Source organism: Oncorhynchus kisutch, linkage group LG11 (genome assembly GCF_002021735.2).
Source record: "Oncorhynchus kisutch isolate 150728-3 linkage group LG11, Okis_V2, whole genome shotgun sequence".
In the NCBI taxonomy this organism is placed as follows: domain Eukaryota; kingdom Metazoa; phylum Chordata; class Actinopteri; order Salmoniformes; family Salmonidae; genus Oncorhynchus; species Oncorhynchus kisutch.
The window spans coordinates 68,768,668-68,796,547 of NC_034184.2; the positions used below are offsets into that span (position 1 = coordinate 68,768,668).

The window sequence follows — 27,880 nt, forward strand, 5'->3', positions numbered from 1 at the left end:
GTCATTCACCTACCACAAAACAAACACACAAACAAATTTGAAACTATCAATTATAGTCCCCAAAATCCATTGGAGATTCTACTTTACTCATTTGCATGTTCCGCTCTCGACTTTTGCCACGAAAAAATAAACGGTCTGGTGACACTGTTTGGATTCATTTATTTTTGTTCAGTTTATAAACCCTTGCCGTCAGAAAGTACTCACCCCCTTTGACTTTTTCCACATTTTGTTGTGTTACACCCTGAATTAAAAATGTATTTGTCTACCTCCCGAGTGGCGCAGTGGTCTAAGGCACTGAATCGCAGTGCCAGCTGTGCCATTAGGGATTTAAGTCCAGGCTGTCGCAGCCGGCCGTGACCAGGAGACCCATGGGGAAGTGCACAATTGGCCCACCATCGTTCTGGTTAGGGGAGGATTTTTTTCCTTGTCCCATCGCGCACTAGTGACTCCTGTGGCGGGCTGGGCGCAGTGCGTGCTGACATGGTTGCCAGATGTTTCCTCTGACACATTGGTGCGGCTGGCTTCTGGGTTAAGCGGGCATTGTGTAAAGAAGCAGTGCGGCTTGGTTGGGTTGTATTTCGGAGGACACACGGCTCTTGACCTTCGCCTCTCCTGAGTCCGTACAGGAGCTACAGCGACGAGACAATACTAACTACCAATTGGATACCATGAAATCGGGGAGAAAAAATTATAATGTATTTGTCACTGGCCTAATGTCTACATGGATTTGTTTTTCAACATTCTTACAAATTAATTAAAAATTACAAGCTGGAATGTCTTGAGTCAAAAAATATTCAACCCCTTTGTTATGACAAGCCTAAATAAGTTAATGAATAATAATAATAATAAGTGAATAAGTTGCACATAAATTGCATGGACTCACTTTCTGTGAAACTAATAGTGTTTAACATACCTCATCTCTGTACCGCACACATACAATTATCTGTGAGGTCCTTCAGTTGAGCAGTGAATTTCAAACCCAGATTCAACCACAAAGACCAGGGAGGTTTTTCCAATGCCACGCAAAGAAGGGCACCTATTGGTAGATGGGTAAAAAAAAGCAGACTGTAGAGAGCTTTTTATGTCTCTATTTTTGGTTTGGTCAGGGTGTGATTTGGGTGGGCATTCTATGTTCATGTTTCTATGTTTTCTATTTCTTTGTGTTTGGCCAGGTATGGTTCTCATTCAGGGACAGCGGTCTATTGTTGTCTCTGATTGGGAATCATACTTAGGTAGCTTGTTTTCCCTCCTTCTGTGTGGGATCTTGTTCTTCGTTTGTGACCAGGTAGTTTGCACTATGAAGTTGTTCGGTTGTTGTTTCCTTTATTATTTTGTTTTGTCTAAAAGTTTCACTTCAACAATAAATATTATGTGGAACTGAAGGAACGCTGCGCCTTGGTCTCATCCTTCCGACGACAGCCGTTACACAGACAATGAATATCCCTTTGAGCATGGTGAAATTATTAATTATCAATACACCCAGTCAATACAAAGATACAGGCGTCCTTCCTAACTCAATTACCAGAGAGGAAGGAAACATTTAGGGATTTCTGTCACGGCTGTTGAAAGGAGAGGACCAAGGTGCAGCGTTGTGAGCGTACATTTTATTTTATTAATCAAAATGACGCCGAACAAAACAATAAACACTACAAAAACAAACCGTGAAGCTCAAAGGCTATGTGCCCTAAACAAAGTCAACTTCCCACAAAGAAAGGAGGGAAAAAGGGCTACCTAAGTATGGTTCCCAATCAGAGACAACGATAGACAGCTGTCCCTGATTGATAACCATACCCGGCCAAAACATAGAAACACCAAATCATAGAAAATGAAACATAGAATGCCCACCCCAAATCACACCCTGACCAAACCAAATAGAGACATTAAAAGGCTCTCTACGGTCAGGGCGTGACAATTTCACCATGTTGCCAATGGTGACTTTAAAACAGTTACAGAGTTTAATGGCCATGATACGAGAAAACTGAGGATGGATCAACAACATTAAAGTTACTCCAAAATACTAACCTGATTGATAGAATGAAAATTAGGAAGCCTGTACAGAATAAAAAATATTCAAAAACATGCATCCTGTTGCACTAAAGTAAGGCTGCAAAAAAATTGCACAGCAATTCACTTTTTGTCTTTAATACAAAGTGTTATGCTTGGGGCAGCACCAATACAACACATTCCTGAGTACCACTCTCCATACTTTCAAGCAAAGTGATGGCTGCATCATGTCATGGGTATGCATGTAATTGTTAAGGATTGGGGAGTTTTTCCAGATAAAAAACTAATGGAATGTTGCTAAGCACAGGCAAAATCCTAAAGGAAAACCTGGGTCACCCCACATAGCCTGGTTCCTCTCTAGGTTTCTTCCTAGGTTTGGCCTTTCTAGGGAGTTTTTCCTAGCCACCGTGCTTCTACACCTGCATTGCTTGCTGTTTGGGGTTTTAGGCTGGGTTTCTGTACAGCACTTTGAGATATCAGCTGATGTACGAAGGGCTATATAAATACATTTGATTTGATTTGAGTCTGCTTTCCACCTTTCAGCAGGACAATTAACTAAAACACAAGGCCAAATCTACACTGAAGTTGCTTACCAAGAAGACAATGAATGTTCCTGAGTGGCCGAGTTACAGTTTTGATTTAAATCTGAAAATGCTTGCTTAGCAATGATCAACAACCAGCTTGACAGAACTTGACAGAAAGATGCTTCTGCAAAGTATTGACTCAGGGGTGTGAATACTTCTGTATTTCATTTTCAATATGTTTGCAAACAATTCAAAAAACCTGTTTCCACTTTGCCATTATGGGGTATTTATTGTGTGTAGATCGGTGTGAAAAAAATATAAGAATTTTATACATTTTCAATTCAGGCTTTAACAACAAAATGTGGAATAAGCTAGGGGTATGAATACTTTCTGAAGGCACTGTATCTATCTAGTACAGAAGCGCCAAGAACCTAAAAAGGTTCCATGGAAAAGTGCATCCTGGTACCTAGTTATACATTAATATTCAAAAACATTAAGCATACAACAAACAATATACAGTGCATTCGGAAAGTATTCAGAACTCTTCCACATTTTGTTATGTTACAGCCTTATTCTAAAATGTATTTACACACAATCTACACACACAATATCTAATAATCCCAAAGCAAAAACCGGTCATTAGATTTTTTTGCAAATGTATTAAGAATAAAAAACTGAAATACCTTATTTACATAACTATTCAGACCCTTTAATATGAGACTCGTAATTGAGTTTAGGTGCACCTTGTTTCTTTTGATCATCCTTGAGATGTTTCTACAACTTGATTGGAGTCCACCTGTGGTAAATTCAATTGATTGGACATGATTTGGAAAGGAACACACCTGTCTATATAAGGTCCCACAGTTGACAGTGCACGTCAGAGCAAAAACCAAGCCATGAGGTCGAAGGAATAGTCCGTAGATCTCCGAGACAGGATTATGGCGAGGCACAGATCTGGGGATTGGTACCAAAACATTTTGGCAGCATTGAAGGTCAAAAATAACACAGTGGCCTCCATTCTTAAATGGAATAAGTTTAGAACCACCAAGACTCTTCCTAGAGCTGGTCACCTGGACAAACTGAACAATTGGGGGAGTAGGGCCTTGGTCAGGGAGGTGACCAAGAACCCGATGATCACTCTGACAGAGCTCCAGTGCTCCTTTGCCGAGATGGGAAAACCTTCCAGAAGGACAACCATCTCTGCAGTACTCCACCAATCAGGCCTTTATGGTAGCATGGCCAGACGGAAGCCACTTCTCAGTAAAATGCACATGACAGCCCGGTTGGAGTTTGCCAAAAGACACCTAAAGGACTCTCGGACCATGAGAAACAAGATTCTCTGGTCTGATGAAACCAAGATTGAACTCTATGGCCTGAATGCTATGTGTCATGTGTGGCACCATCTCTATGGTGAAGCATGGTGTTGGCAGCATCATGCTGTGGGGATGTTTTTCAGAGGCAGGGACTGGGAGACTAGTCCGGATTAAGGCAAAGATGAACGGAGCAAAGTACAAAGAGATCCTTGATGAAAACCTGCTCCAGAGCACTCGGGCCCTCAGACTGGGGCAAAGGTTCAACTTCCAGCAGGACAACGACCCTAAGCACACAGCCAAGACAATGCAGGAATGGCTTGGGGACAAGAGTATGAATGTCCTTGAGTGCCCCAATCAAACATCTCTGGACAGACCTGAAAATAGCTGTGCAGAGATTCAACCTGACAGAGTTTGGTACAAATACCGGTGTACCAAGCTTGTAGCATCATACCCTAGAATACTTGAGGCTGTAACCACTGCCAAGGGTGTTTCAACAAAGTACTGAGTAAAGGGTCTGAATACTTATGGAAATGTAATATTTCCGTTTTTTTCATAACTTTGCAGAACCTGTTTTTGTTTTGTCATTATGGGGTATTTTGTGTAGATTGATTAAGAAAAAATAGATTTAATCAATTTTAGAATAAGGCTGTAATGTAAAAAAATGTGTAAAAAGATACTGCAGGTCTTGAATTATACAGTCAGCTACCCGGGAGCTAGACAGTGGCGGTTGACCAGCAGCCTAGGGTACATATCCTGGTGTTATTCACCTACCATAAAAACAAACACATGTCCACAAACAGCACAGGGATGACAGTTCAACACACAGTCACCTAATCTTAAACCATCTATTATATTCAAAAAAATCCTCTGGAGATTCTACTTAACTCAATTTGCATGTTCCGCTCTCTGACTGTTGCCACTCTACATAAACGGTGTATACTGGTGACACTATTGGGATTCACCTACCCTGCACTGTGTGCCTGGCAGTGTTGCTTTTTGACTGTTAAAGGCCCATATTAACCATTTGGAACACACACACACACACACACATACATACACACGTAAAAAGATACACACCCAGCGCCACGTGCATGCCGTTGCCTGGCAGTGCCCAGCGCAAAGCCACCCTCAGAGGGTGTGTGACGAGCCCTGCCGTTATGCCCCGCAATCTCCTTGCTGAGCATCTTTGCATACGCCACAACACAAAACAATTTAGGCAGAAGTGAAATTAGTATAATTGGTGGTAAAGCGGTTTAGCCCACACATCGCACATCCAGGAGGTTAAGGCTCTAAGCCCCCACACTGCTGAGGGAGAAAGAAAGGGGCTAAAAAAAGAACAATAAAAATAAATATAAACTTCACAGCACACCAGTGTTAATTTTTCACTATATATGTCTTTAGAGATTGTTATTATTTGTCTCTCATGCATGGATGGGTAAGTGTATGGCGGAAAGTCAAGAAAACCTGGGAAGGTAAAAGGCAAAGTGAGCCAATTTTCCATATCAGAAGGTGGTTTGTTTGCCCGGAGCCTTAGTTGTGCCTAAAGTGCCATAACATTACACCACTCCTACAGATGAGATCAAAGCATTCAGCAACGGATCCTCAGCAGCTTTTTTTGGCACGCAGCGCGTCCTTCGCCGAAACATCTTTTCAAGGTTCCTACATTGACTGCTCCACAAATTGAACTCTTTAATACACAGGAAATGCCACATACAAAAACATATTTTCTTTCTAAGTATAGCCTAATATTCGGAGATTAAGCTTTCTCGTTAATTATTTTCATTTTAATTAGTAAATCTTAATTAACAATGAACATTTACCCTTAAAAATGTTGGCTTCGGAATGAAGGAAAGGGGGGGGAGAAAACGAGTGAATAAATATGACAATCTTTTTGGGACCTCCAGGCAGGATTACTGATGCAGGCAGACTTAGTTATTAAACACGTTCTAAATTAAATGCCTCCATGAATTTTGCACAGAAATATATTTTCATAGTTTTGCATGCCAAATGTGACATTTTATATTTTAGATTCATCTGCCGCAGTAATTTTGGAAATGTCATATAAACAAAGATTTTGTCATTTACCAATGGAATTACTATGCATGGCAGGTTGGCCATTGCTTTTCCTGGCTGTGCCGGTTGTTTCAAGTCAGCAAGCCATAAAAAATCTTTATCTCTCTGAAACACAGCAATTTGGGAGATAATCGAATGGTGACTGGGGGGCAGAAATGCCAGTCTGAGGAATTATACCACAATCTCTCCCACATTTACAACCTTCCTCAAAGCGAGTTGTCACCCTGGCAGGAAGGGCTGATAGAAGATTCATTACATCTCTAAGCCTGCATGGTGGCAGAGCAGCCTCATCCCCAGCCTAACAACAGCACACTCCTACGGATGCTAAGGCTGCTGCCTGATGCTGCTCCTTCCTCCTCACTCTCCCTTCTTTCCCATTCTACTTTCCTTAAGACACCAGACGGCTTTTTACACACTGGGGGATGAAAAACATCCTAAATAAAGGAGAAAGAGAGACGGCGGTTTTTCCCAGTGTTCCATGGTAAACACAGGGAAGCCTTTTATGTTTGTGTGCGTGTGTGTGTGTGTGCGCGCGCGCGAGTATGCTCACGCGTGCATGAGTGTGTTTGCAAAAGAGACTCTGCTGACAGATTCCATTCACGGCAGCAAGGATTTCATATAATTACATCATTTGACTTTAAAAAAACATTCCTCTATCTGTTTCTCGGGCCACAAACATATCTTGCAAGATATCATAATTTCTTCTATGGTTGAACCCTGGTGGAAATAAGTCTCCGATATAGAAGTGGTACTTCCTGTTGATGTGCCATGTTACTTCCTGTGTTTATGTCTGATAATGGCTGGGTTAACAGATCCTACCTGCCAGCCGAGGCCTGGCTCCCTGGCCCACGGTGATTCTGCTGCGGAGGAGGCTTCTGTCATCTCGCCGTATTTGGCGATCACTTCACCTTTGCGCTCCCTCAGCGCCTTCAGCAACTGGCTCTCTGCGCTGCGAAACACAAGTGGTAACCCTGTTAACCAGCCACCTGCATATTGTGCTCTCTTGTTCCCACTTTGTAGCCAACAGCGGAGAATCTAATAACGCAACAACAAACACTTTCCACTTTTTTCCCCCTCCCTCCCTCTCTTTCTCTCTCTCTCTCCTCAGCCCGCTTGGCCTTTCAATCTTATCTGGGGTAATGTAATAAACTCCTGCTACGCTCCGTCTCCCAGCCACCTCTCTTAATTCCTCAAAATAAAGCAATATCATAGGCCCGCCTGCTAAAGTGGATAAGATGGCTTTAAAGTAAGAATAATTCAGCAAATAAATGCTCATCGGTGCGGCATCAAAGCCAGCCACCAACTTTATTTTCTGCTCGCCCGATCAAAAGTATTACATGTGCTTTCGTCAGTTAACAACGCAGCAGAATGGGGGCCCTCTCCATAATGAAATTACTGTTAAATCAAAAACAGTGAAAGGAAATAAATTACACATAACAAAAAAAGAAAGTCAGCTTGGCATCCCGTTCCCATTCTAGAGAATAGGAGATCATTTCTCATTGAATCTCAGAAAACGTAGCCCTAGGTGATGTGTATTAAAACCTCTCATGTCTAATAGCCACCCACCAATGATATCAGAAGGAATTTGCAGGGGCCAAGGCTGCGCAGAGAAGGTCATCGTTGCTAAACTCAAACGGTATTCATCTGACAGGCATGGTGTCCAAACCAACACCCATAGTAAACAGTGAGCACAACAGGCTCATGTAGATTCTCTTGATTTTTTTCTGTATAATGTCAGGCTGGATGGTAAGCCACAATTACAAAAAAAACCTCTACATGCTATTATATCCTTTGGGCTGAGGGAGGAGATGCATGATTCCAGACTGATGTGGATGGAACACAAACTGATGCTCCTCTGAGTCCAGTGACACGGGCAGATTTTCATGCCTCGCAGCCTTTTACCCACAATGCATTGCAATATAGAGCCCATATAGGTTACAGTCACATTACATGTTTTCTCAAATGGCAGCTAAATAAATATGGTGAACGTTCTGTACAATGAATGCTTATTTCATTCATGTAACATTAGTGGAAACATACCGTTGGAACGCTGCATACAGCCTGTCTTGCAATATCCTCTCCTGTTGGTCACAGTCTCTGTGTGACTGGGCCTGGGGTTCCTTTGAAAGAATGAGCCAACTTTTTGTCAACATGGGCATTTTGCAGCCAGTAAAAAGAAATAGACTCAAAAACAAAAGCATGAAGATGTGATACTGATGAAATAGTGGATGACTTGAACTACAATCATTTCACTGAGATTTCTCTGGCTTTTATTACTATAACAGCTTCGATTACATGTACAACTCTATGACACAGTAAGAGGAAGAAGATTAAAATGCCTCTCAGCGAACCTGGCACAATGTATTCAAATCATCCCAGTAATACTAACAATACAACTTCAGGAAATATAATTTTACATAGCACAAAGTCATCTTTCCCTTTATGGACACAGCAAAGTACCTTTGCATTTCCCCTTAAGAAGGACATTAGTCTTTTCTTCCTCACCCACTCATTTTCCTGAGACATCCCTTCTCTTTGAAGATGTGTATCCTGCCAAAAATAAAATCACACACTTAGGGTGCATCCAAAATGGCACCCTACATAGGCCATGATCAAAAGTAGTGTGCTAGAGAATAGGGTTTCAGACACACCCTTAGTTTGGCCGAGCTTTGTGATAGGGAGGTGTAGTGTGAATTAAGTACACAGCATCTAACTCTGAAACAACGTGGTAATGCAATCTGCAGGCAATCAATAGCAGCCAGCCTGGAGCCTACAGACATGTAACGGGTTGATGAATCCTTCCAGCCGGTACCATTCAGTCAGCAAGTTTACACCGCTATTCAGTCGCATTGACACTGTTAAATGACAGCGTCTCGCGAGCAACCATGAAAGCTTTTGTGTGTAACAAACGGGAGAAAAAAGTCCTATTACTTCAAAATAGATGAGGAAATCTCCGGTGCATAGCCTAATGTTCTTTCAATGAGAAGTGGGCACAAACAGTTGGGGAGTGAATACACATTATGATAGCATAAAACACTGAACCCCGCTAGTATACAATATTACGTAGATGGAACTGATTATCAATACATGAAACGATGACTCAAGTCTTACCATCACAAGATCTATCCATTTTTCACTTTCCTTCCATATTCGTGGTGTTAATTTGGAACTCCTTAATTCTTCTTCCTTTTCAAGTCAGATTACAGCTATAAATATACTGGATAATTTTTTATTTTCTGTTTAGATATGATTTAATGTTTGGGTTTGGCTACCTCAATAGCGCTGAACAATGAAAACCCCATGTTCCTGTTTTCACCCCATTTTTTGACTGATGGAGTATCAACACTCATTTCATAAGCTTCTTCAGATCTTTATGCTATTTCACAAAATCCCCTTCTCCCAAAACAAGCGGTGGGGAGAAAAAATTGTCACGCTCTATTTTTCCTGAAAAGAGATGGTTGACAAACCAAGGCGGAAATCCAGGCTTCAATGACAAATGCATAATAATGAATAATCACAAAAACAACAAACGCTAACAAATTAATAGTTTGGACGATATCCTATTTTCACACACAATGTATGATACGATCAAATAGGCAAATCTGGGGATCGAGATGAATCAAATGGGCTTTAAGAAACTTACAATTCATTAAAGTTACAAAAAATAGTTCAGAGTTCGGTGCATAAAAATAGTTCAATCTGAAAGTTACATCAACTACATTAGGAACCAAATGGGCAACTTTTAAAAGGGCCACTAAAAAAATAATTTAAAAAAAGGAAGCACAACACAGACAGAAATGTCTGTGAGGGGAGGGAAGCGAAGCACCCAGTGTTGTCCATTAGGCGGAGTGTGTAATGGACATGGCTCATGTGCTGGTGAATATAGGAGATGACATAGATATTCCTCTTTGTGGCTCTGACCTGTTCCAGTGAAAGGCTGCCAAGCGTGATCATGTCAGGCAGCATGCGCTCCCTTAGCTGCTGAGCGTAGCGGGGGATCACCTCTTCTTCCCCTTCTTCCACTGCCGCCATGAAGCGCCCACGGCCTGCAGCACCGGCACCGACACGCAGCGTTGGATCACCGGCCCTCACCTTCCACACCTCTTCCTCCTCCCTGTGGGCTAGCGCCATACCTGGACACACAGGGGAGTGTGTGGAGTTAACACACACACACACACGCAGATGGATGTACACACACACATACACAACACACATGCACGCACACACATACTGTTATGCACAAGTAGTAGACAGTTTAGATTTCACATGCAAAGTACCAAAGACCATCTGAAAAATGTACTTGCCTGAAACATTATTTCTTATAAGCACCGGGAAAAAAGCAGGACAAACTCACATCTCACACTCCACTGACCATCTATGTCCATTTCAATGACATGTTGTAATAGTATGCATTCAGTGTGGATCTGAATATAAGGCCAAGCCTTGACTAATGTCCATCACTAAATCACCACCAGTGCTACAGCAAGTCTCCTACAGTACATCAATGAATTGTTGCCGGTGAATTAGCCTAGCTAGCTTTTCAAGAGGCCACTGATGCAGCACTTTCTCCATAAAAAGTCTGAGGTCAACAAACAGACTCAACACAGCTCCAAGATAGAAACTGCCACTATACCCACCATGTATCGATGTTTCTAAGTTTGGTCTCAAAATTCTGGGGGAGTTTATTGTGTTGCAACACAGAGATAAATATCCAGCTGGGCTGAGAATGCTGGCTTCTGTGCTCTGGTCATCGTTGGAAAGTAAACATGAGTATAACTATGCCTTTATCAAAGCTAGATAGTTTTCCGTTACAAATAGAGGATGGATTCAACAGTCAAACGTATCTTCTACGCTACTGCATAGCCACGTTAACAGTGATTATGAGGTATTGTTAGTGCCCCTTATAGGTAAAGACAACGTGTGCAGTCCAATGTGTGAATCAGATGAAGTCAATCAATGCCTAAAGTGATTATTTTCTTCTTTGTCAACCAAAGAGATAAAATATTTCAAGAAGTAAACAGATGAGATGACAACCGCACTGCGGGGGATTTATCCAGGAATCCCTCCAGAAATTACTTTTACTGGACCTTTTCCATTTCATTAATGTTCTGTTTCTTTCTCCTCGTTTTGTTGTGCGTGTGCTTTGTGCACGACTGTAAGAGAAAGAGTAAACCCTGCTCCAGTCACAATGCATCAGGATCAGGAGGAGAGAGAGAGCCTGCCTAGTCAGGCTGCGGCCTATATCGGTGGGAGGCATCCATAGAAAAGCATAAGGTGATTGTCTTGAAGTCTATTGTGGTTTACCGGAGAGCTCTGGCAGTCGATGCTGTTGGGCGCTCGCAGTGCAGGCGAGAGAAGGGCTCTGCCTGTGCCTATTGCATAAAACTGTTAATCCAAGATCCTCTTTACTTTTTTTTTTACCGGATTTCATGTACATTCTGAGACAATGGAAGGGCCTGCTAATCTCACTGCTACAGCTAAATCCATGACAATGCCGAATAATACAAGCAGGCAAAATTCTTCCATGTTCGAGCAGGTCTAAGCCCATCACTTCTGCACTGGAATTACAACAGAGATGCGTCATGTCAACAGGAGCCGGTGCAACTGTCTTGTCTCCCCCCCAGAACAATGCCAGCTTAAACCAACCCCAGTTTCCCCCTGTTTGGGTACATATTCAAATGAGTCTTCTGTTAATGGAAAAAGGCACGCCTACTGCACCACAATAGGCCTGTGCCTGGAAAGCTAGGAACAAGTCCTTCTACTCTGTGTCCCTTTAAAGTGTTCTTCTTTGTTCTGTCTGAAAATAAACAGCATGTTTTCGATTGAGCAGTTGCCTGCATATTTACTCTATAGTCACAGTTGAATAATTTTGGAATTTGTTTTACATGTGTTTTTAGGGTCTGGAATGTTGAGAATATACCTGGTAACTCTATGATGGTTATGTCGTCGTCAGCGTCCAGCATTTCAGCCATTTTCTGATATAGGCCCTTTTCATCTTGGTTCATTATTTCTACAAATCAAACAAATAATGTCACATAAAATGTCACAATCTCCTGATAACTATTACTTCAACTCAGAATTGCTCGCTTCTTTTTCAAATCTAACTATACTGAACAAAAATATAAATGCAACATGTCAAGTGTTATTCATGTTTCATGAGCTGAAATAAAATATCCCAGAAGTTTTCCATACGCACAAATTATCATGACACAAAGCAAGACCCAGATGCAGACACAGGGGGCAGATGGTTGGAGTTTAAGAAGTTTAATAATCCAAAAATGAGTAGGCTAGAGAGAATGGTCGTGGACAGGCAAAAGGTCAAAACCAGTTCAGAGTCCAGGAGGTACAGAGTGGCAGACAGGCTTGAGGTCAAGGCATGCAGAATGGTCAGGCAGGCAGGTCCAGAACAGGCAAGGGTCAAAACTGGGAGGACTGGAAAAAGGAGAATAGCAAAGGCAGAAGTACGGGGGAAAATGCTGGTTAACTTGGAACATACAAGACGAACTGGCACAGAGAGATACGAAACACAGGGATAAATACACTGGGGAAAACAAGCATCACCTGGAGGGGGTGGAGACAATAACAAGGACAGGTGAAACAGATCAGGGTGTGACACAAATAGCTTATTTATCTCAAGTTTTAAGCTTAAATGTGTTTTACATCCCTGTTAGTGAGCATTTCTCCTTTGCCAAGATAATCCATCTATTTTACAGGTGTGGCATACCAAGAAGCTGATTAAACAGCATGACCATTACAGAGGTACAGATGTCTCAAATTGAGGGAGCGTGCAATTGTCATGCTGACTGCAGGAATGTCCACCAGAGCTGTTGCCAGATAATTTTATTTTAATTTCTCTACCATAAATAGCCTCCAACGTTGTTTTAGAGAATTTGGCAGTATGTCCAACTGGCCTCACAACTGTAGACTACGTGTATGGCAACGTGTGGGCGAGTGATTTGCCTATGTCAACTTTGTGAACAGTGTGCTCAATGGTGGCGGAGGGGTTTGAGTATGGGCAGGCATAACGAATACAATTGCATTTTATCGATGGCAATTTGAAAGCACAGATACCGTGACGAGATCCTGAGGCCCATTTTCGTGCCGTTCATCTGCCGCCATCATATCATATTTCAGCATGATAATGCACAACCCAACGTTGCAAGGATCTGTACACAATTCCTGGATGCTGAAAATGTCCCAGTTCTTCCATGGCCTGCATACTCAGACATTTCACCCATTGAGCACGTTTGGGATGCTCTGGGTCGACGTGTACGACAGCGTGTTCCAGTTCCAGCAAATATCCAGCAACTTCGCACAGTAATTGAAGAGGAGTGAGACAACATTCTACAGGCCACAATCAACAGTCTGATCAACTCTATGTGAAGTAGATGTGTCGCGCTGCATGAAGCAAATGGTGGTCACACCAGATAATGGCTGGTTTTCTGATCCACGCCCCTACCTTTTTTTTAAAGGTATCTGTGACCAACATATGCATATGTGTATTCCCAGTCATTTGAAATCCATAGATTAGGGCTTAACGAATGTATTTCAATTGACTGATTTCTTTATATGAACCGTAACTCAGTAAAATCTTTGAAATTTTTGCATGTTGGGTTTATATTTTTGTTCAGTATAAATACATGTGTGCTTGAAATGACACATATGTGTGCTTGAAATTACATTCAAATTGTCAAGTCTAGTCAATATATATGCAAACATGCAAAACATTCTCATTCATGGGGTAATAGCAAATGGTCAGGTAGGGAATAACATTTCTACAAAGGTAATGAAAAAGGAGCAGGAATATGCCTCTTAGGTTGATTGTCATCATTTGATGGGATTGAGCTTTAGGACTCCTTTGATATTACAAGGAAGTGATATCCAAAAGATACAGGTGAAATGGCTCCTCTGTTAATAGCCATGTTTCATTATAACATGCATATTACTTGACTCCCAAGAGCATGGTTTTAATAGGCATGGGGGGGGGGGGGGGTGCAACTATTGATATGGCTCTGTCTGGTGTCTGTCATTTGATGGGAGCGCAAGAAAAGCTGGAGCGAAATGAAACTGACCAATGATACGTGACCTTCATCAATGACAACGAGCTGGAAACTAACACACTGTCCTATGTATGAGCCATCTCATGGACCATCAGTAGTAAATGTATTTACATAGTACCGCCCCTGCCGTCAGAAACTGGCTGGCAATGAGTGATCTTTCTCACCTCACTTTAATGAACTGAGGAGAACTATTATGATGAGAAATGGCATACTTAATTCCAGCTCATCTTCTGTGCCGACCTCCGCCATCCCGCACCGCCTTGGGTTGGTTTCCTGCACCAGCGCTGGGTCAAAGTAATTTCGGGCACGCTCATTTCCTGTGGAAACTACGCCAGAAGAGCGAGAGAGAGTGAGAGAGGAGGAGGAAGGTGGGAGTGGTGGAGCGGCAGGTTGGTGGAGGTCAGTGTTTATTAGAAGCATATGAAGCAAAATGTTAATTTTGAAAGCCACACTGTTGAGGCTGGCCAGAGAGCCAGCGTCTGCTACCTGATAAGCCCTGGCCGGTCAGTCCGTTCACATGAGTGCGGCTCGCCGGGGCCCAGTGGAGCTCTGGGGCCTAATTAGCATGCCGCGAAAGGTCACACCAGGCAATCTCTTAAATACGATTGCCATATGTTACTTGTGTTCAAAAGGAACTAATGAGAAACTGTACAAGCGAAAAGTACCTGGAATTTCAAAGACAATACCCCTCTAAATGCTCTGGGGTCGGCGGTTGGGAGAACCCGGTCGGTTTGGGCCGAGTGAAGGCAGAGAAGGAAAATAACTTAACCCGTGTCCCATTGACTTCTTATTAGCAATCGCTGACCTATGGGCATCAAAGCTGCTCTGCTACAATTTATGGGAATCCAGCACCTCAAGGGGTGTTTCTAATAAAACAGGTACACCCCACCGAGTTGCTTTCTTAACCTGAAATCCTTCTCCTGGCTTGAATATTTCACAGACTATATCCTCAATCTAAATTGCTTTACTTGTATTACTCGGTGGGGCTAAATGAAGAGGTGTGTGTAAAAACATTTTTGCACACAAGGATCACATTTATTTTAGAGGGAGAGGATCAACGCTGGGATGCATAAAAATGTGGAGTAAGTGTGTTTGCATAGGACCTCTACTCTGCATAGGACCCACCCACCAAGAGTTCTGTAGGCTTCTATTTGTGTTTATGTAATATATTGTACAAGCTTTTCTACACACCTTCCTCACTGTTGAACGCCAGTTACAAATTGTCAAATAGAGACACTTATTAGGCTGGAGTCCTGTATATTCATTGCTACACTTATGAATTTTAGTGATACCATAAATTAACTGTAAAATTCACAAGTAAGTCCCTCTACGTCGTAAACACAGTTTTAACAATTTCGCTGCAATAGCTTTGAGGTTATGAAAGCCTTTTTTCAATCTACATTTGCATAATGGCGGCAGCTCTCAAAGATCTTGTCTTTGAATCATATCTTTGATTTACCTAAATAGTCTGGCTGTCCTCCAGTTCTTCGCCTCTAATAAAAATAGCAATTCCCTGTTCTTACATGCAAGCTATCAATAACCCACACTACTTCTCTCCATTCAAATCTACTGTTAACAGGCAGTTTTGATGAAAGATATTGAGGATAACCAAATAGAAGTGTCACAAACATGAGAGAGCTGCTGCTTGCATCTATTATATAGAAGTACAAGCTCTACAGACTGTTGCTATGTGTGTCAGTGCACTGGCAATGGGATTTAATATATGCCTTTTTTGAATATGAAAATAACTGCAGTGCCTGTTGGAGAAATAAGACCACATGTTTGGTTGCTCTATTTCAATTTGTAATGAAAATTCAGAACTCTAAATTATATCAAATACATAGGATAGTATTCTAGACGTAATGTTACATTTACTAGGGGGAGGAAATGACATAAATATCAAAACAAAATCAATGACAATTGTAGCATTGCTTACGATACACTTCTGTAGAAATAACGTTTTATCTCAGTAATGCACATATTTTATTAGCCCTACATATAAATGTACCATTTCTAAAGAAGCCTTGATCCATAACTGATGAGACTACTCATTCATTTAGAGCTCCTTCAACTATAAGGTATTTTTTCAGTGTTAACTTTGACACACATTGAAAGTCTTGGGGGCATGCACTTGCACACATGCACACACAATGGCAGACACACACACCACACCATCCACACGAGACACATCCAATGAGAAAGTTTCCCATGAATGATTGATTTCACACAGGGGGCCTCAGAGTATTACTGTTTCTCCTTTTTCTTTCTTTCTTTTTTAAATAAGTGCAAGTCATAAGATATCTCCCTGACAACTCAGAGACGTGTGGGGCAGATGCTATCGATTTAATCTCTGATGAGAGAAGACTTCCCTGGGATTCATAAAAGCCCTGCTCCCTGCCTGGCGTGCCAATGGGTGACACCACATCTACTGTATCAGATGGATCAGCTCAGTAGCACCACTGTCGTCGAATGTGCTACTCTACCCAGCACTGGGTGGGGGCAAAATGGACTAGACCTGAATGAGGTTTGCTCCCCTCAATAAAATGCCACTAATCAAAACTACTGTAATAGAACAGATCTAAGGAAAATTCCATGTTCTTCAGTATAAAAGACACTAATGAGTTTACGGTGATCATGGGATACACCAATTTGGTACATGCAAACTCAAAAAGATACCAAGAGAACTATAGTGCTTATGATCATGTGTTATGATGTGTCTATACATTCTGTGTGTGATTTAAACCCCAACGGTTTCTTTTTCTCTGTGTCTCACTCCACCTGGCAGTATTATCTTTTGAAAATATTTTAGAATGATCCCTTAACTTTGTCAAGGAACAGACACAACCATGAAAAAAAGTAACCAAGAGGCGTTAATAGTGATTATCCTAAGTTTAGCCAGGAGACAATGAATATTCTCAACAGCTCCAGAAAATGTATATGTTTGTTTGAGTGATGGCCAAATGTTGGAAGTTCTTTCCACTAACATTAAGCTTCAATGAATTACTAGATTATTAATTCAATAAAATAAAAACATCTCTTAATTCAAAATACCTGACCTATCAAGACCAAACCGGCATTTCTTTTAATGTTTGAACGCATCACAGTGTGTGTAACATCATATCGCTCAAGAGTCTCACTGACATAGTAAATTACAAGGGGGCATATTTTCCTGCAGGGTGGGCCATCAGCTCTGTTTCAGGGACGTTATGTACACTATACGTTATAAAGATAGTGTGTATATGCTGGTAGTGGTATGCTAAGTAAATGCTCTCTTCGATGACTCCAGCCCTCCAGAAGGCAGAATACTGTTAGTGTGAGTTGAGAGGCTGGTTCCGTCAGGGTGTTCTGGCACACCCACTCTTGTGACATTCTCCGGTTAGGTGGAATTTATATGAGGGGTACTTGTTAGGACACGCTAGCTTTGGAATGTGAGGACCAGGCCCTCAGAAACCCAAAAGGTTAGATCGGGAACAAATCCACAAATCCACTGTCAACGGGTTTGAGGCTAATGAAGAATGAAGCTTCACCTCTTGGTTTGGCAGGGGCTCGCAGCTCCATTTTTTGTTGGTGAGCTGCAAGGGTGCTATCTTGCCTGTCACGTTGAATTTCTCTCCCTGTTGAAGCCTGAGAAGCTGAAAGCTCTGTGCTGTAGCTGCCATCGAAGACAGGGTTTTCAATGCCTTCCACCACAGCACTCTCCTCCATTCCGCCTGCAAAAAAGAGAAGAAAAAACACCATAACACAACAGGAAGGTCAAATGTACCAAAGTACATTTAATGGCGCCAGAACATTCCTTCTAGTGATTCCTCTCCCCCTAAATACTGATGTGCATCCTCCTCGAATGTCACTAAAACACAATTAAGTTAAAATTAAATCTGAATCTTGCGGGGGGGGGGGGGGGGGGGGGGGGGGTTAGAGAAGAAGAAGAAATGATTAAAATAATTACAAATTGCGCCCTGACAAGCAAGAGCAAAATTTAGCCCAAAGCCATTTGTCTGTAATTAGTTAATTAATCCTTACACAAATTATGAGCAATAACTCATCAAGCAGGGCTCACCCATCAGAAATTCAGCCGACTTGGATTTCTTCTGCTTAGGTTGCTGCAGAGCCTTCTGCTGTAACTTCTGGAGGGAAATTGTTAAATGAATAAATTAGCTGCAGAATGAAGATCATCATTTATGATCCGCAACTAACGCAGTATTTTAAATATGGGACGACACCGAAATGTCATTTAATTTACATCGCCGCTAAAGGGGTCAAGCACTAATTGAACAACAGGAGTGGAAACATTTTTAATCATAAATAAATAAGAAAAGTTGTCACGAATGCGTAATGAAGGTCACATTAAAATACTTCCTCCTTTTTCCAAATGAATGGGAAACAACACTCTCTCCCTTGGAAAATGATGCATTTTTACACAGGCTTTGTGAGTGTGTGGAGATTCATTGTGCAAATGAATATGGAAATCCAAGCACATTGCTCATTACGTACATTCTTATGAACACATCCTAAAAAGTCTGGAGAAAAATGGTCCTTAAAATCAGAGAGTTCAAGGATTCTGCAATTTTTTTGTGTTGCTTTGAAAAATATTCAATACTCGATTTATGGGAAGTGGAAAAAAAAAGATCCCTTATGTGATAGAAAGCAAATTGCATAGCAAAGCCCAAACACAACCCAACTTGCAGCGAACCTTTCATAATATCCTATGAATGCCCCATAGTAATTGGGCTCCATAGCCATTTGTTAACTTTGATGTACAACCCCAAGCATCATGGAACATTTTCACTTAATCACAGCATATTGTGACTCTTCCGAAAATAGTTTTGCTAAGATCCAGTGTGCTCCAAAGAAGTCTGATGAAGCATCCCTTTGCCCCTTCCAAAGATAAGACCATTCAATAGCCTACAGTACATGGCCACAATATAACATTATTAGATAATACATGAAAGAGGGAAATACAAACCGTGATCACTGAAAGCCACCTACAGGAGTGCATGCACGGTAGGCCTATAATGGGTCTTTCTTTATGAGCACTTCAATGCAATAATGAGGATTTTGACATCATGTTTCATAGCTATTTCTATATGCTCCATATACTGTTGGAGGCAATGTCATTCAACAGAGAGTGGTATACTAATGAAAATGGAAACTAGAAATGTAGAAATCCCCTTTGAAATCAAGAAATGGTGGAACAAAATGATGAGCCTCTAATTTCTGTGGACAAGAAGAACAACAAGAAAAGCCCAGGTAAATCACATTAGTAGTTGTTTTTGTTATGGATGTTTATTTCCCTGTACATGCATATCCTTATGTTTAAGATCTCTAGCTATAGCCTCAAAGCATTTAGTTGGAACTTCAATTTCAAAAATCATTTATGCAGATTCTGATGATGAACGGTGCCCATGCCCATGAACAGCATGTATATGTATACAATATTTACTTTCAAAGACAAAATCAGGGGTATGGGAGGGCAGGGGGGGAGTTCATTCTAAATGACAGAGCAATTAAAATAGTGGAGGACACATTCCAATCTGGAAAGAAGAGTTTTGTAAATCTGTTTTTACATCCAACAAGCCCTACAGCAAGACATTCATTTATACCATAGAGATGAATGGTTATCTAATTGTAACTTATTTAAAAACCATTTTCTCTTTCCACTGAGTTCCAATCAATTTCTCCCAGTTGTAGAGAACAGTAACATTTAAAACACTGACCAGAGACCAGAGTTTGTAGCATGAGATTCAGTTTCCTTTTCCAGTGTCGAACATATTTTTTAAACACATACTGTACAGCTTTTGGTTCATATCCAAAAGTAAATGAGGAAGTTATAATAGTATCGCTACTTGAGAAGCAAGTAATGAGTTTGCTAATAGGAAAATGACACATAATGAACATCGCCTTGTGTATATGAACACCAGTTTATATGATTCTGTAACAGGCTGAGTTAGTAATTCAAAAAAGATGCAGCAGCATGCAAAATAGTGCTTGGGTTTTTGTTGTTTAAGTTTCATGGTAACCTACAAACCATACATCATCATATTGAAGGACAATTTGAGATGAATACACTATGAAACTGCTGTTTACGTTTAAAAAACACTGTATAGAATATGCAGTAATGCAGCATGGTGAGGAATTGACAGTAAATGACAGTAGGCATGTATTGTATGTGGTATTGTAGGATACATTGAGACATTTTTGGGGCTGGTCTTTAGTTAGCTAGTGTAATTAATCATCAAATTAGCACAATGTGGGCGGATAGCACGCCTTTATTTTTCAAATCATTGTTTTTGCCCTTGAGACTAAGGCACTTTGAAGAGGAAGGCAAAAAAACTCACAGAAATCCCATTTAATTATCACGCATTATGTTTTATCTTAGGCCAGAATAAAATGAACTATACATCCTTCGTATTACTATGAAATATCCATATTTGCTTCCTTCCCTATAGAAAATATTAAAATGTAGCATTCCCAATCCCTTTAACACTGCCTTTAAAGAGACATCTTATTCAGTGCATTTACATGTACTGTTGTCGTGTGATTCTTGATAATGCTGCATTATTGCCCAGGCTTATTCCAGACATGTTTTCCCTATCTGTATGAGTCAAGCTGAGTCTGTTGTTATGTCGTAGGACTTTCTGTATTTCTGTATTATGTGCATCAATCTGCTGCTTAGAAAGGCAAACTGTAGTCTGCCGTCAGTAACACTAAAACCAACATCAAAAGACAAACTCATGACGTTGAAATGTACATCTGCACATCAGGTGTGGCTAAATTAAAAATGGAAGTTGGTCTTATTCCTCAAATTATGAATTAGCTCTGTATTTTCTTGAGTTCAGTTCCTGTTAAAGATAAACCTCATTTCAGTAAACGTACACATTGAGAGTCCACATGCTGCGGGCAGAACGCTTTTGGTCATTGTCAGTAAAAATCGAATTCAGAAAACTTCCCTTAATCCACTCCATTTAGAGAGCTAACAGAATCCATGTTTCTCTTTTAATTCCTTGGTTTCCACAACGACAGTCACCCAGTGTGCCCTAACAGGATGCAGCATGCAGATGTTTCATTTCTAAAACATGCAAGTGACAAAAACAAGGTAATAGTGGTGGCATAATGTGACGATTCTGCCAGCTTGGATTTTAGGAATCTGACCAACTGTTCCAATTCTAACAACATCACGAGCAGAATAAACTACAGAGGGGCAAATATCTTCTGACATGTCTTTCCAATGAACATAAATATATTAAATGCATGTTGCTGTATTGGAGTCATGTGCCAAGAAGCTCTAGTGTATTATAACAAGCCCTGAATACCAAAGTAAAAAATGCCCTGAATTCATTGTGTTGTCATTTGAAGGAATCTACTGCTCAAAACCATGCCCCTTCCTTCCCTAATTGAATCTGCACATTAAAAAAATGCTTACTTTGTGGTCAAGATGAGAAAAAAATCATTTATAACTGGTGACAAGAAAAATCTATGAAGTTTTTTAAAAGAATGTGATTGTTGTCAAAAGGAATTGGGTACAACAATGCCTTGTTCAGTTCGGGTTCCATTCAAAGCCGGAGCTGTGAGGGCTCGGGGAGAAGACTGCTGCTAGGCTGGTGGGCACAGACCAGCTAGAAAGTAAATTTTGCATACTGTACGGATCATCGCCCAGTTCAGGCCAGTCACATTGAATCTGCCATCAACCAATTGTGCTTCATGAAACCGTCAACCCTAATTTACGTCTGGCTGTTTTCTTCTATCCGGCTGTAAACAAACCCCGCTTTGAGCTGTCTCCCTCATCCCTATCTGCTTACGAGGGGAGCGAGGACAGCCCAAGTCCGCTGTGTCAGAAACAAGCAACTTAAAGCCTACCACTTCCAGACAGCAGTCTGTGCAGCAGGCACAGAGTCAACGAGAGGAGCTTCTTTGGAATGACAGAGTTTTACTGGGGTTTAAAGGGGAGAATACATTAGGCCCGTACTGATGCTGACGTGTTGTGTCTCTATCCTTATATTATATTAGAGAGCTCCAAATCTGAACAACTGTTTTTAAAATCATTAGGATAGCAGCATTGTGCATTAGTTTACAGGCTATTCACCCAATCTAGCCCATGAAAGGAAAACAACTGCCACAAATGGATGCATATCTAAATTGACAATGGAATTGAATCTTTTTTCAATCTATATGCAAGTGTGTGACAGGTATATAGTCGTGTAGTGAAAGGTTTCTGCAGGCTGGGACTGAACTAAACAACATATTGCTTAATCAATGCTGACAGAAATTGCTTTTGTTGTCATCTTTTATGTAGGCCCGCTTTATCTACTTTCAAATACATATGCAGTTTCCAATTCAAAAATTATACCGCATGAAAGCTATTTTCAATCAGTTTGAGATAAAAGTCATATCAGCAAAATGTGAATGATGGAAATACAAGGTACAGTATATAGAGGTATATGTATTTAAAAGTGTGTATACTACAATACCCCCCTGACTTAAAACATTATAGGAATTGGCTGACATTTCTGTCCTACAACAGCATCAAAACATAATCTTTCAAATTAAATCGGAACTAAACCTATTTTCATTTAGAGGATATAAATAGTCTTATAGGTTTGTGGTAATTGTTGTCCACCAAACAGTTTCACATTAAACAACAGCTTCAGTTGGTGTAGACAGAAAAACATAATTAGTATTCAGGCTTAATTAATCTATGCTGGCCCCTTTAAGTGAATTAGTCAATTATTTATGCATGTGTGCTCCTTTGATGCTAACAGATTATGTATGTTACAGGGAGAACCTTGAAATATGACTTTGAAAACTTTTCATGACAAAATGTCACCACAGGCTGCTCTAAAGGCTGAAAGAAATGTCAGTGCAGACCCAGAATACACAATGATTACGGACCAGACATTCCCGGGCCTGAATAATGAGAAAAACAAAGATCACAACTATCAAATCCATTTGAAACATTTCACTCCCAAAACAGGGGAAATCTCACAAATTCATTTTTTAACGCCTTGGCAAGAGGCAAAATAAATCACTGAAATATGGACTTTTGTGCACCCTAATCCAAATAATGGAAATCTAACACAGAAGGATCAAGGTTTCACCAAGGATCATGGGAACTCCTTGGGATTTCCAAGAGCCTTTTTGTTCCCTCTCCTTGAGAACTCTCCACAGCCCCAGCTCTGCCCTCTACACCCCTCAATCCCCATTGAAATCTCAGAGGCAGCTTGGAGGAATGCTAAATGTCAATGGTCAGCCTGCCCCAGCACCTTCAGAGAAAATGGAGGTATGAAGGCCTAACCCCTGTATTTGGCTACGGGGCTAGTGGTAAAACTTTACTCACGCTGCCAGAAGTGTCCATGACTGCTCACTGCACCGATCTTGGAGCATTTGACTCTGATCCCTGGACAGTGATGGAACCTGTGCATACGAAAATTCCTAAATGAATCGCAAAGAAAAAATATATTTGTAAAAAGTTGGAAATTAATTGAGTGAATATAGTAAACACTTTTGTATGCTGTTATTACAGAAAGTTCTTACTGTATGCCTATGCAGACCCTATAGCACAAAATGCTTCATTTCATACAGTACTAATCATATCTTTAATTTCCCTCTGTTGTTTGTGTTTAGATCTACAGACTATAATCTTTTAAATGCGTCTAGGAGAATTACAGGCTAAGTGCAGTTTATTTATATCAGAGATACCAAATAATTTGCCCTTATTATCCAAATAGTTTATTCATTTACATCTGATACAATACTATTTGGTATTTTCTATCTCCTTTTCCTATGGTAATTCACATGGCTTGCACAAGTTTCTGCAGAAATAGCTAAATAAACCCCAGGCAAAATGTGAAAGATGATCCCATACCATGTGAGTTAGGATGAAATGCTACACTTTTTCACACTAAACACTGCTCCACTGGGTGTGATTGAAAAACATTAAGCTATTGAATCTGTGTGTTGTATGTGTGAGGGAAAATGTATGTTGTAACAAGTGGGCGTATGTTTTTGTAATCATTTCAAATGACACTCTGCGTAATAACCAGGTGAAAGCGATCCAGTGTGTAGTCCACATTACACACACTAGAAAGGAAAGACCACGGGATATCCTTACACCTTAATATGGGCCATAACTAAATAGTTATTATTTTTCTCAGTTGTTGGAACTATTTAATTATATTTCCAGCTGTATCTATTCCTTTCCATTCCTCTTTATCACTGGGATAAGGGAAAGATTAGGGCTATGTTCGGATAAAGAGCTACTTTGTAGCATTTCCTGTACATGTGCATTTTATTGAATTAAAGGCGGTTTTCAAATTCATGTTTTTCATTTGGTGATTTGTTTTTCTTAGTTATTAATAGAGATGGGTGGTTGAATGTTTTATAGAGGTCATAAAACGAGATGCTGTGAGAGCCCCAGACAATTGGTTGTAAAAAGCTGTTAGCCTCTATCTGCCAAACGCTGTTCTCCAAGTAATGTGATTGCCAACAGTTTCTTAACCACAGAAATGACTGACTCATTACTGCTTCGGGTTCTGGCTCTGCAAAGGCCATGCAAATATATGTACACAACGCCCTACAGTCTTTGAGTTTAACACACTCTGTGGGTTGAAGTTAACGACACAAGCGCCCATCCAGTGATGACTGGCTATGAGTTCATTGCTTCGTCTTACATTATCTCATGCTTAGTAAACAATTGATCCATGCCATACAGTGCCAGTGTTGACCAATAACATCAAATCCTGTTAAATACAGACTTTGAAGAAAACACATGTCATGACAACTGTTACTACAACTCTTAAATGTACCATTCTTCCAATAAATCTAGTGCTCCATTGGAATAATGGACCCAAAGAGAGCTTATGAAAAGTGTGAAATTACCTTAACAGAAACTGAAACCCAGTTCTATATGGTTTCAACAGGATGTAGTGATACAAATAACTTATTTGACCCCCTACCTTTCCTCTGCCCTGAGAAGCATCATCTCCTAGGTAAACTACTCAGCAAAGCTCAATCAACCCTTAATCCTGAATGAGAGGGTGTTCTGTTCTATGTTGCTATGCATAAGAACTTCCGCTCTCTAAGGCTTTGTGTGACATTACATTTTTGGTTGACATTCTTTGTTTTCCACCAACAGGGATAAAGGATGTAATTTCATAGTCACAGAGGCACAGGCCACAATTATTTCCTAAGTATGTATTTAGTCTTGTCTTGGACACAGGGGACACAATTCCTGCATGCTATTTAGGTGCAATTTGATTGTTGCTCCCCAGTTGTTTATTTGACAACAGCCTATCTACCTGCCCTGTTATCAATATAGACGACTTAACAACTACTTCTATTGTATTTACCTGTTTCTTCTTATGAAGTTCACATTCTTGGCAACTGGATGGAATGAGTAACAGCTGAATGGAGAAACCTAGCACTTGCATGTGGAACTTGATCTGTGAGTGCATACAGTAGGCCTACTCAGGATGTGGGATGCCTGCAAATTGAGAGCAACAATATATCACAAGCATGACAAACTGTATCACAACATATGCAAACAACTTCATGCGTGTTGAATTTATATGTTAATGTAGAAAAAAATGTATGTATAGTAGGCAAATAATAGCTGAAGTTTCCTGCAGTAGTCGACAAGGCCTCGCTTGAGGTGCAATATTGTTGTTGTTTCTCAGTTTGTTTAACAACAGGCTGTCTGCCCCGTAAACAATATTCTCCATAAACAGTTCACGTTATTGGATTGATTGAGCAGCAGGCAAATGCAGAAACATTGCACACACATATGTCACCGACAAATAAGACGTTTTATTAATCTGTATCATGAGTTAGTTGACCGACTACCCTACAGAAAGCTTAGCTAGGCTATTATTTGTAGAAAAGTCGTGAAATAGGCCATCTACTAATGCATTATTTAGAATTACATAAACGGGTATGAAACGTATATGCCTATTAGCCGTACTGTTTTCCACTAGCGCTACCTACCTGTGTGAGTTCTGAAATTTAAGTTTTTTGGCTGAGTCTGAAACAAGTGAGCTGCCAACCAAGCACGCAAAGATAAGTCAAAGGTATGGTTCCCACAATATATATATATATATATATATATATATATATATATATATATATATATATATATATATATAAGAAATGTTCTTAACTGATTTTTACCTTGTCAGCTCGGGGATTTGATCACTAGGCTACCTGCCACAACGTCATAATTGGCTATCGCTAAAATGTGGGAAAACAAAAATGAGCTTTTCGGTATTCATTTAAGGTTAGGCATAATGTTAGCATTGTGGTTAGGGTTAAAGTTTGAAATCACATTTTAAGAAGACTTTGTGGGGTTTATTGCCGCTTTCCAAACAACTGGGAACTCGGAAAAAATACGAGATCAAATCATGACGTCAGTGATCTACAGGTCGCAAAGACAGAGCTCTATAAAGAGGTCCGAATTCCCGAGTTGGAATTCTGAGTTGAATGACCGTTCAAATCGATTTTCCCAGTCGGAGCTCGGAACGCACTGAAATCGGAAGTCAAAGATTTCCGAGTTCCCAGTTGTTTTGAACGCGGCATAAGACTTTGTGGATGTCGTAAATAGTAACGACCCAAAGGTATGGGACCGCGCTCTTGAGTCTGGCAGACACCTGCAATTTCAGACCATCAGACAAAGGTAGCACAATAATTGCAAACTGTACCCTTAAATACGTTGAAATAAGTTCATGTGAGTGGAATTTATGTTACATTTCGAAATAAAGCTTGTAGCCTACTTCATGACTTCAAACGTCTACGAATAAAAGCTCACATTTCCTGCAGAAGTCTAACGTTACAAGCCAAGACCTTGGTCAACTCATGATACAAACGGATAAAACGTGATATTTGTCGGTTGATAGCATCACTCAGATCTATCTTACATTGAAATTACGTCGGGTAAATGTTAAAACATGCGAATATGCAACAGGAATAGGTTTTTAGAATAAATTACCTGACACTGTTTTGCCTGCCTCTCTCCCCCCGAACTCTACCCGGCCTTCACCAAGACAGGATCCTGTAGCCAAGGTGATGGTGACGTTGCTACCCCACATGCTGAGGTCATTACTACAGGTGAGTATCAAAATGTCCTGCTTGAGCTTTCAAATGTTTATCAATGTATCCTGAGTTTTTCGTAAAATATAAACATAATTAATTGAGAACGGTGTTGTGTCTAAATAGCGTACAAAGGGCCTAAGTTACATTATCCCAGGTGTCGAATTAAATATATATTTCCTTTCATCTGGCAGTATGGCTATAACGTTGGTGTTAGTAACTATTACGTTGATACTATAATTCAAAAATGTTGGCAAACGGGAAACAACAGCAAATTATGAGCACGTGAGCAACACTGTTACTGTTTGGTGTAACTGTTGAGTGCAAAGATAAGGTTTCAGCAATGGGTAGGCTACATCTGCCAGATGGCACCACCGTTGGTATTTTAAATGTTGATTTATTATTTATGCAGAGCAGATCTGCATGATTTCTGACAACCTTTCAAAGAGATTTCACCACCACTGTATTTCCAGGGAGGAGCGATATTATGATTTTGCTACTTCTCAACATCAATTATAGTAATGAGGTCCCATCCAAGGTAAAGCCATCATACAGCTTTGTAAACATTCATTATGCAGTATGACAATTTACACAAAGGTTCCCCATGAATTATTTAGGATGGTTCATATAAACATTCTTGTCACAAAGAAAACCTGGAGTGCATTACAACCTGGTGTGAAGAATAGGTACAAAACACAGCAGATTGCTTCCTTCACAATAGGCACAGGGCATGGCTAATGTCTCCACAAGAAGAAACAGCCCTAGCTTTGTTATTTATTACTGAGGAACTACCTAGGCCGTCGGTGGCCTTTTCATCTGAGGGAGAGAGATT

At 40.5% G+C, this 27,880-nt stretch overlaps 2 protein-coding genes across 2 annotated transcripts in view; both read right to left on the reverse strand.

The window, feature by feature from the left end:
• The window catches only part of ofcc1 (orofacial cleft 1 candidate 1), a 104,952-nt gene extending 94,907 nt beyond the window's left edge, over positions 1-10,045 (reverse strand). Inside the window, exons 1-3 of the mRNA XM_031835016.1 lie at positions 9,836-10,045; positions 7,955-8,034; positions 6,734-6,863 (exon numbers count right to left, since the gene is read on the reverse strand). Coding sequence (XP_031690876.1) covers positions 6,734-6,863; positions 7,955-8,034; positions 9,836-10,045 — 420 coding nt within the window. The remainder of the gene's footprint in view (positions 1-6,733; positions 6,864-7,954; positions 8,035-9,835) is intronic.
• Positions 10,046-11,461: 1,416 nt separating this feature from the next.
• On the reverse strand, positions 11,462-27,052 carry LOC116376110 (orofacial cleft 1 candidate gene 1 protein homolog). Its single transcript, XM_031835017.1, has 8 exons — positions 26,948-27,052; positions 25,317-25,450; positions 23,306-23,382; positions 18,032-18,098; positions 17,502-17,684; positions 14,187-14,300; positions 11,835-11,924; positions 11,462-11,472 (listed from the first exon to the last, which is right to left on the reverse strand). The coding sequence occupies exons 3-8, from the start codon at positions 23,321-23,323 to the stop codon at positions 11,462-11,464; spliced, it is 483 nt and encodes a 160-aa protein (XP_031690877.1). The 5' UTR covers positions 23,324-23,382; positions 25,317-25,450; positions 26,948-27,052.
• Positions 27,053-27,880: the final 828 nt, after the last annotated feature.

Excerpts from the sequence above, each read along its gene's own strand:
- LOC116376110 (XM_031835017.1), bottom strand. Across the intron at positions 17,685-18,031 it reads GTCGGCTGAATTTCTGATGG|GCGGAATGGAGGAGAGTGCT; the intron begins GTGAGCCCTGCT and ends TCTTTTTTGCAG. Across the intron at positions 11,925-14,186 it reads AGAAGATGAGCTGGAATTAA|AAATAATGAACCAAGATGAA; the intron begins GTATGCCATTTC and ends TTTGATTTGTAG.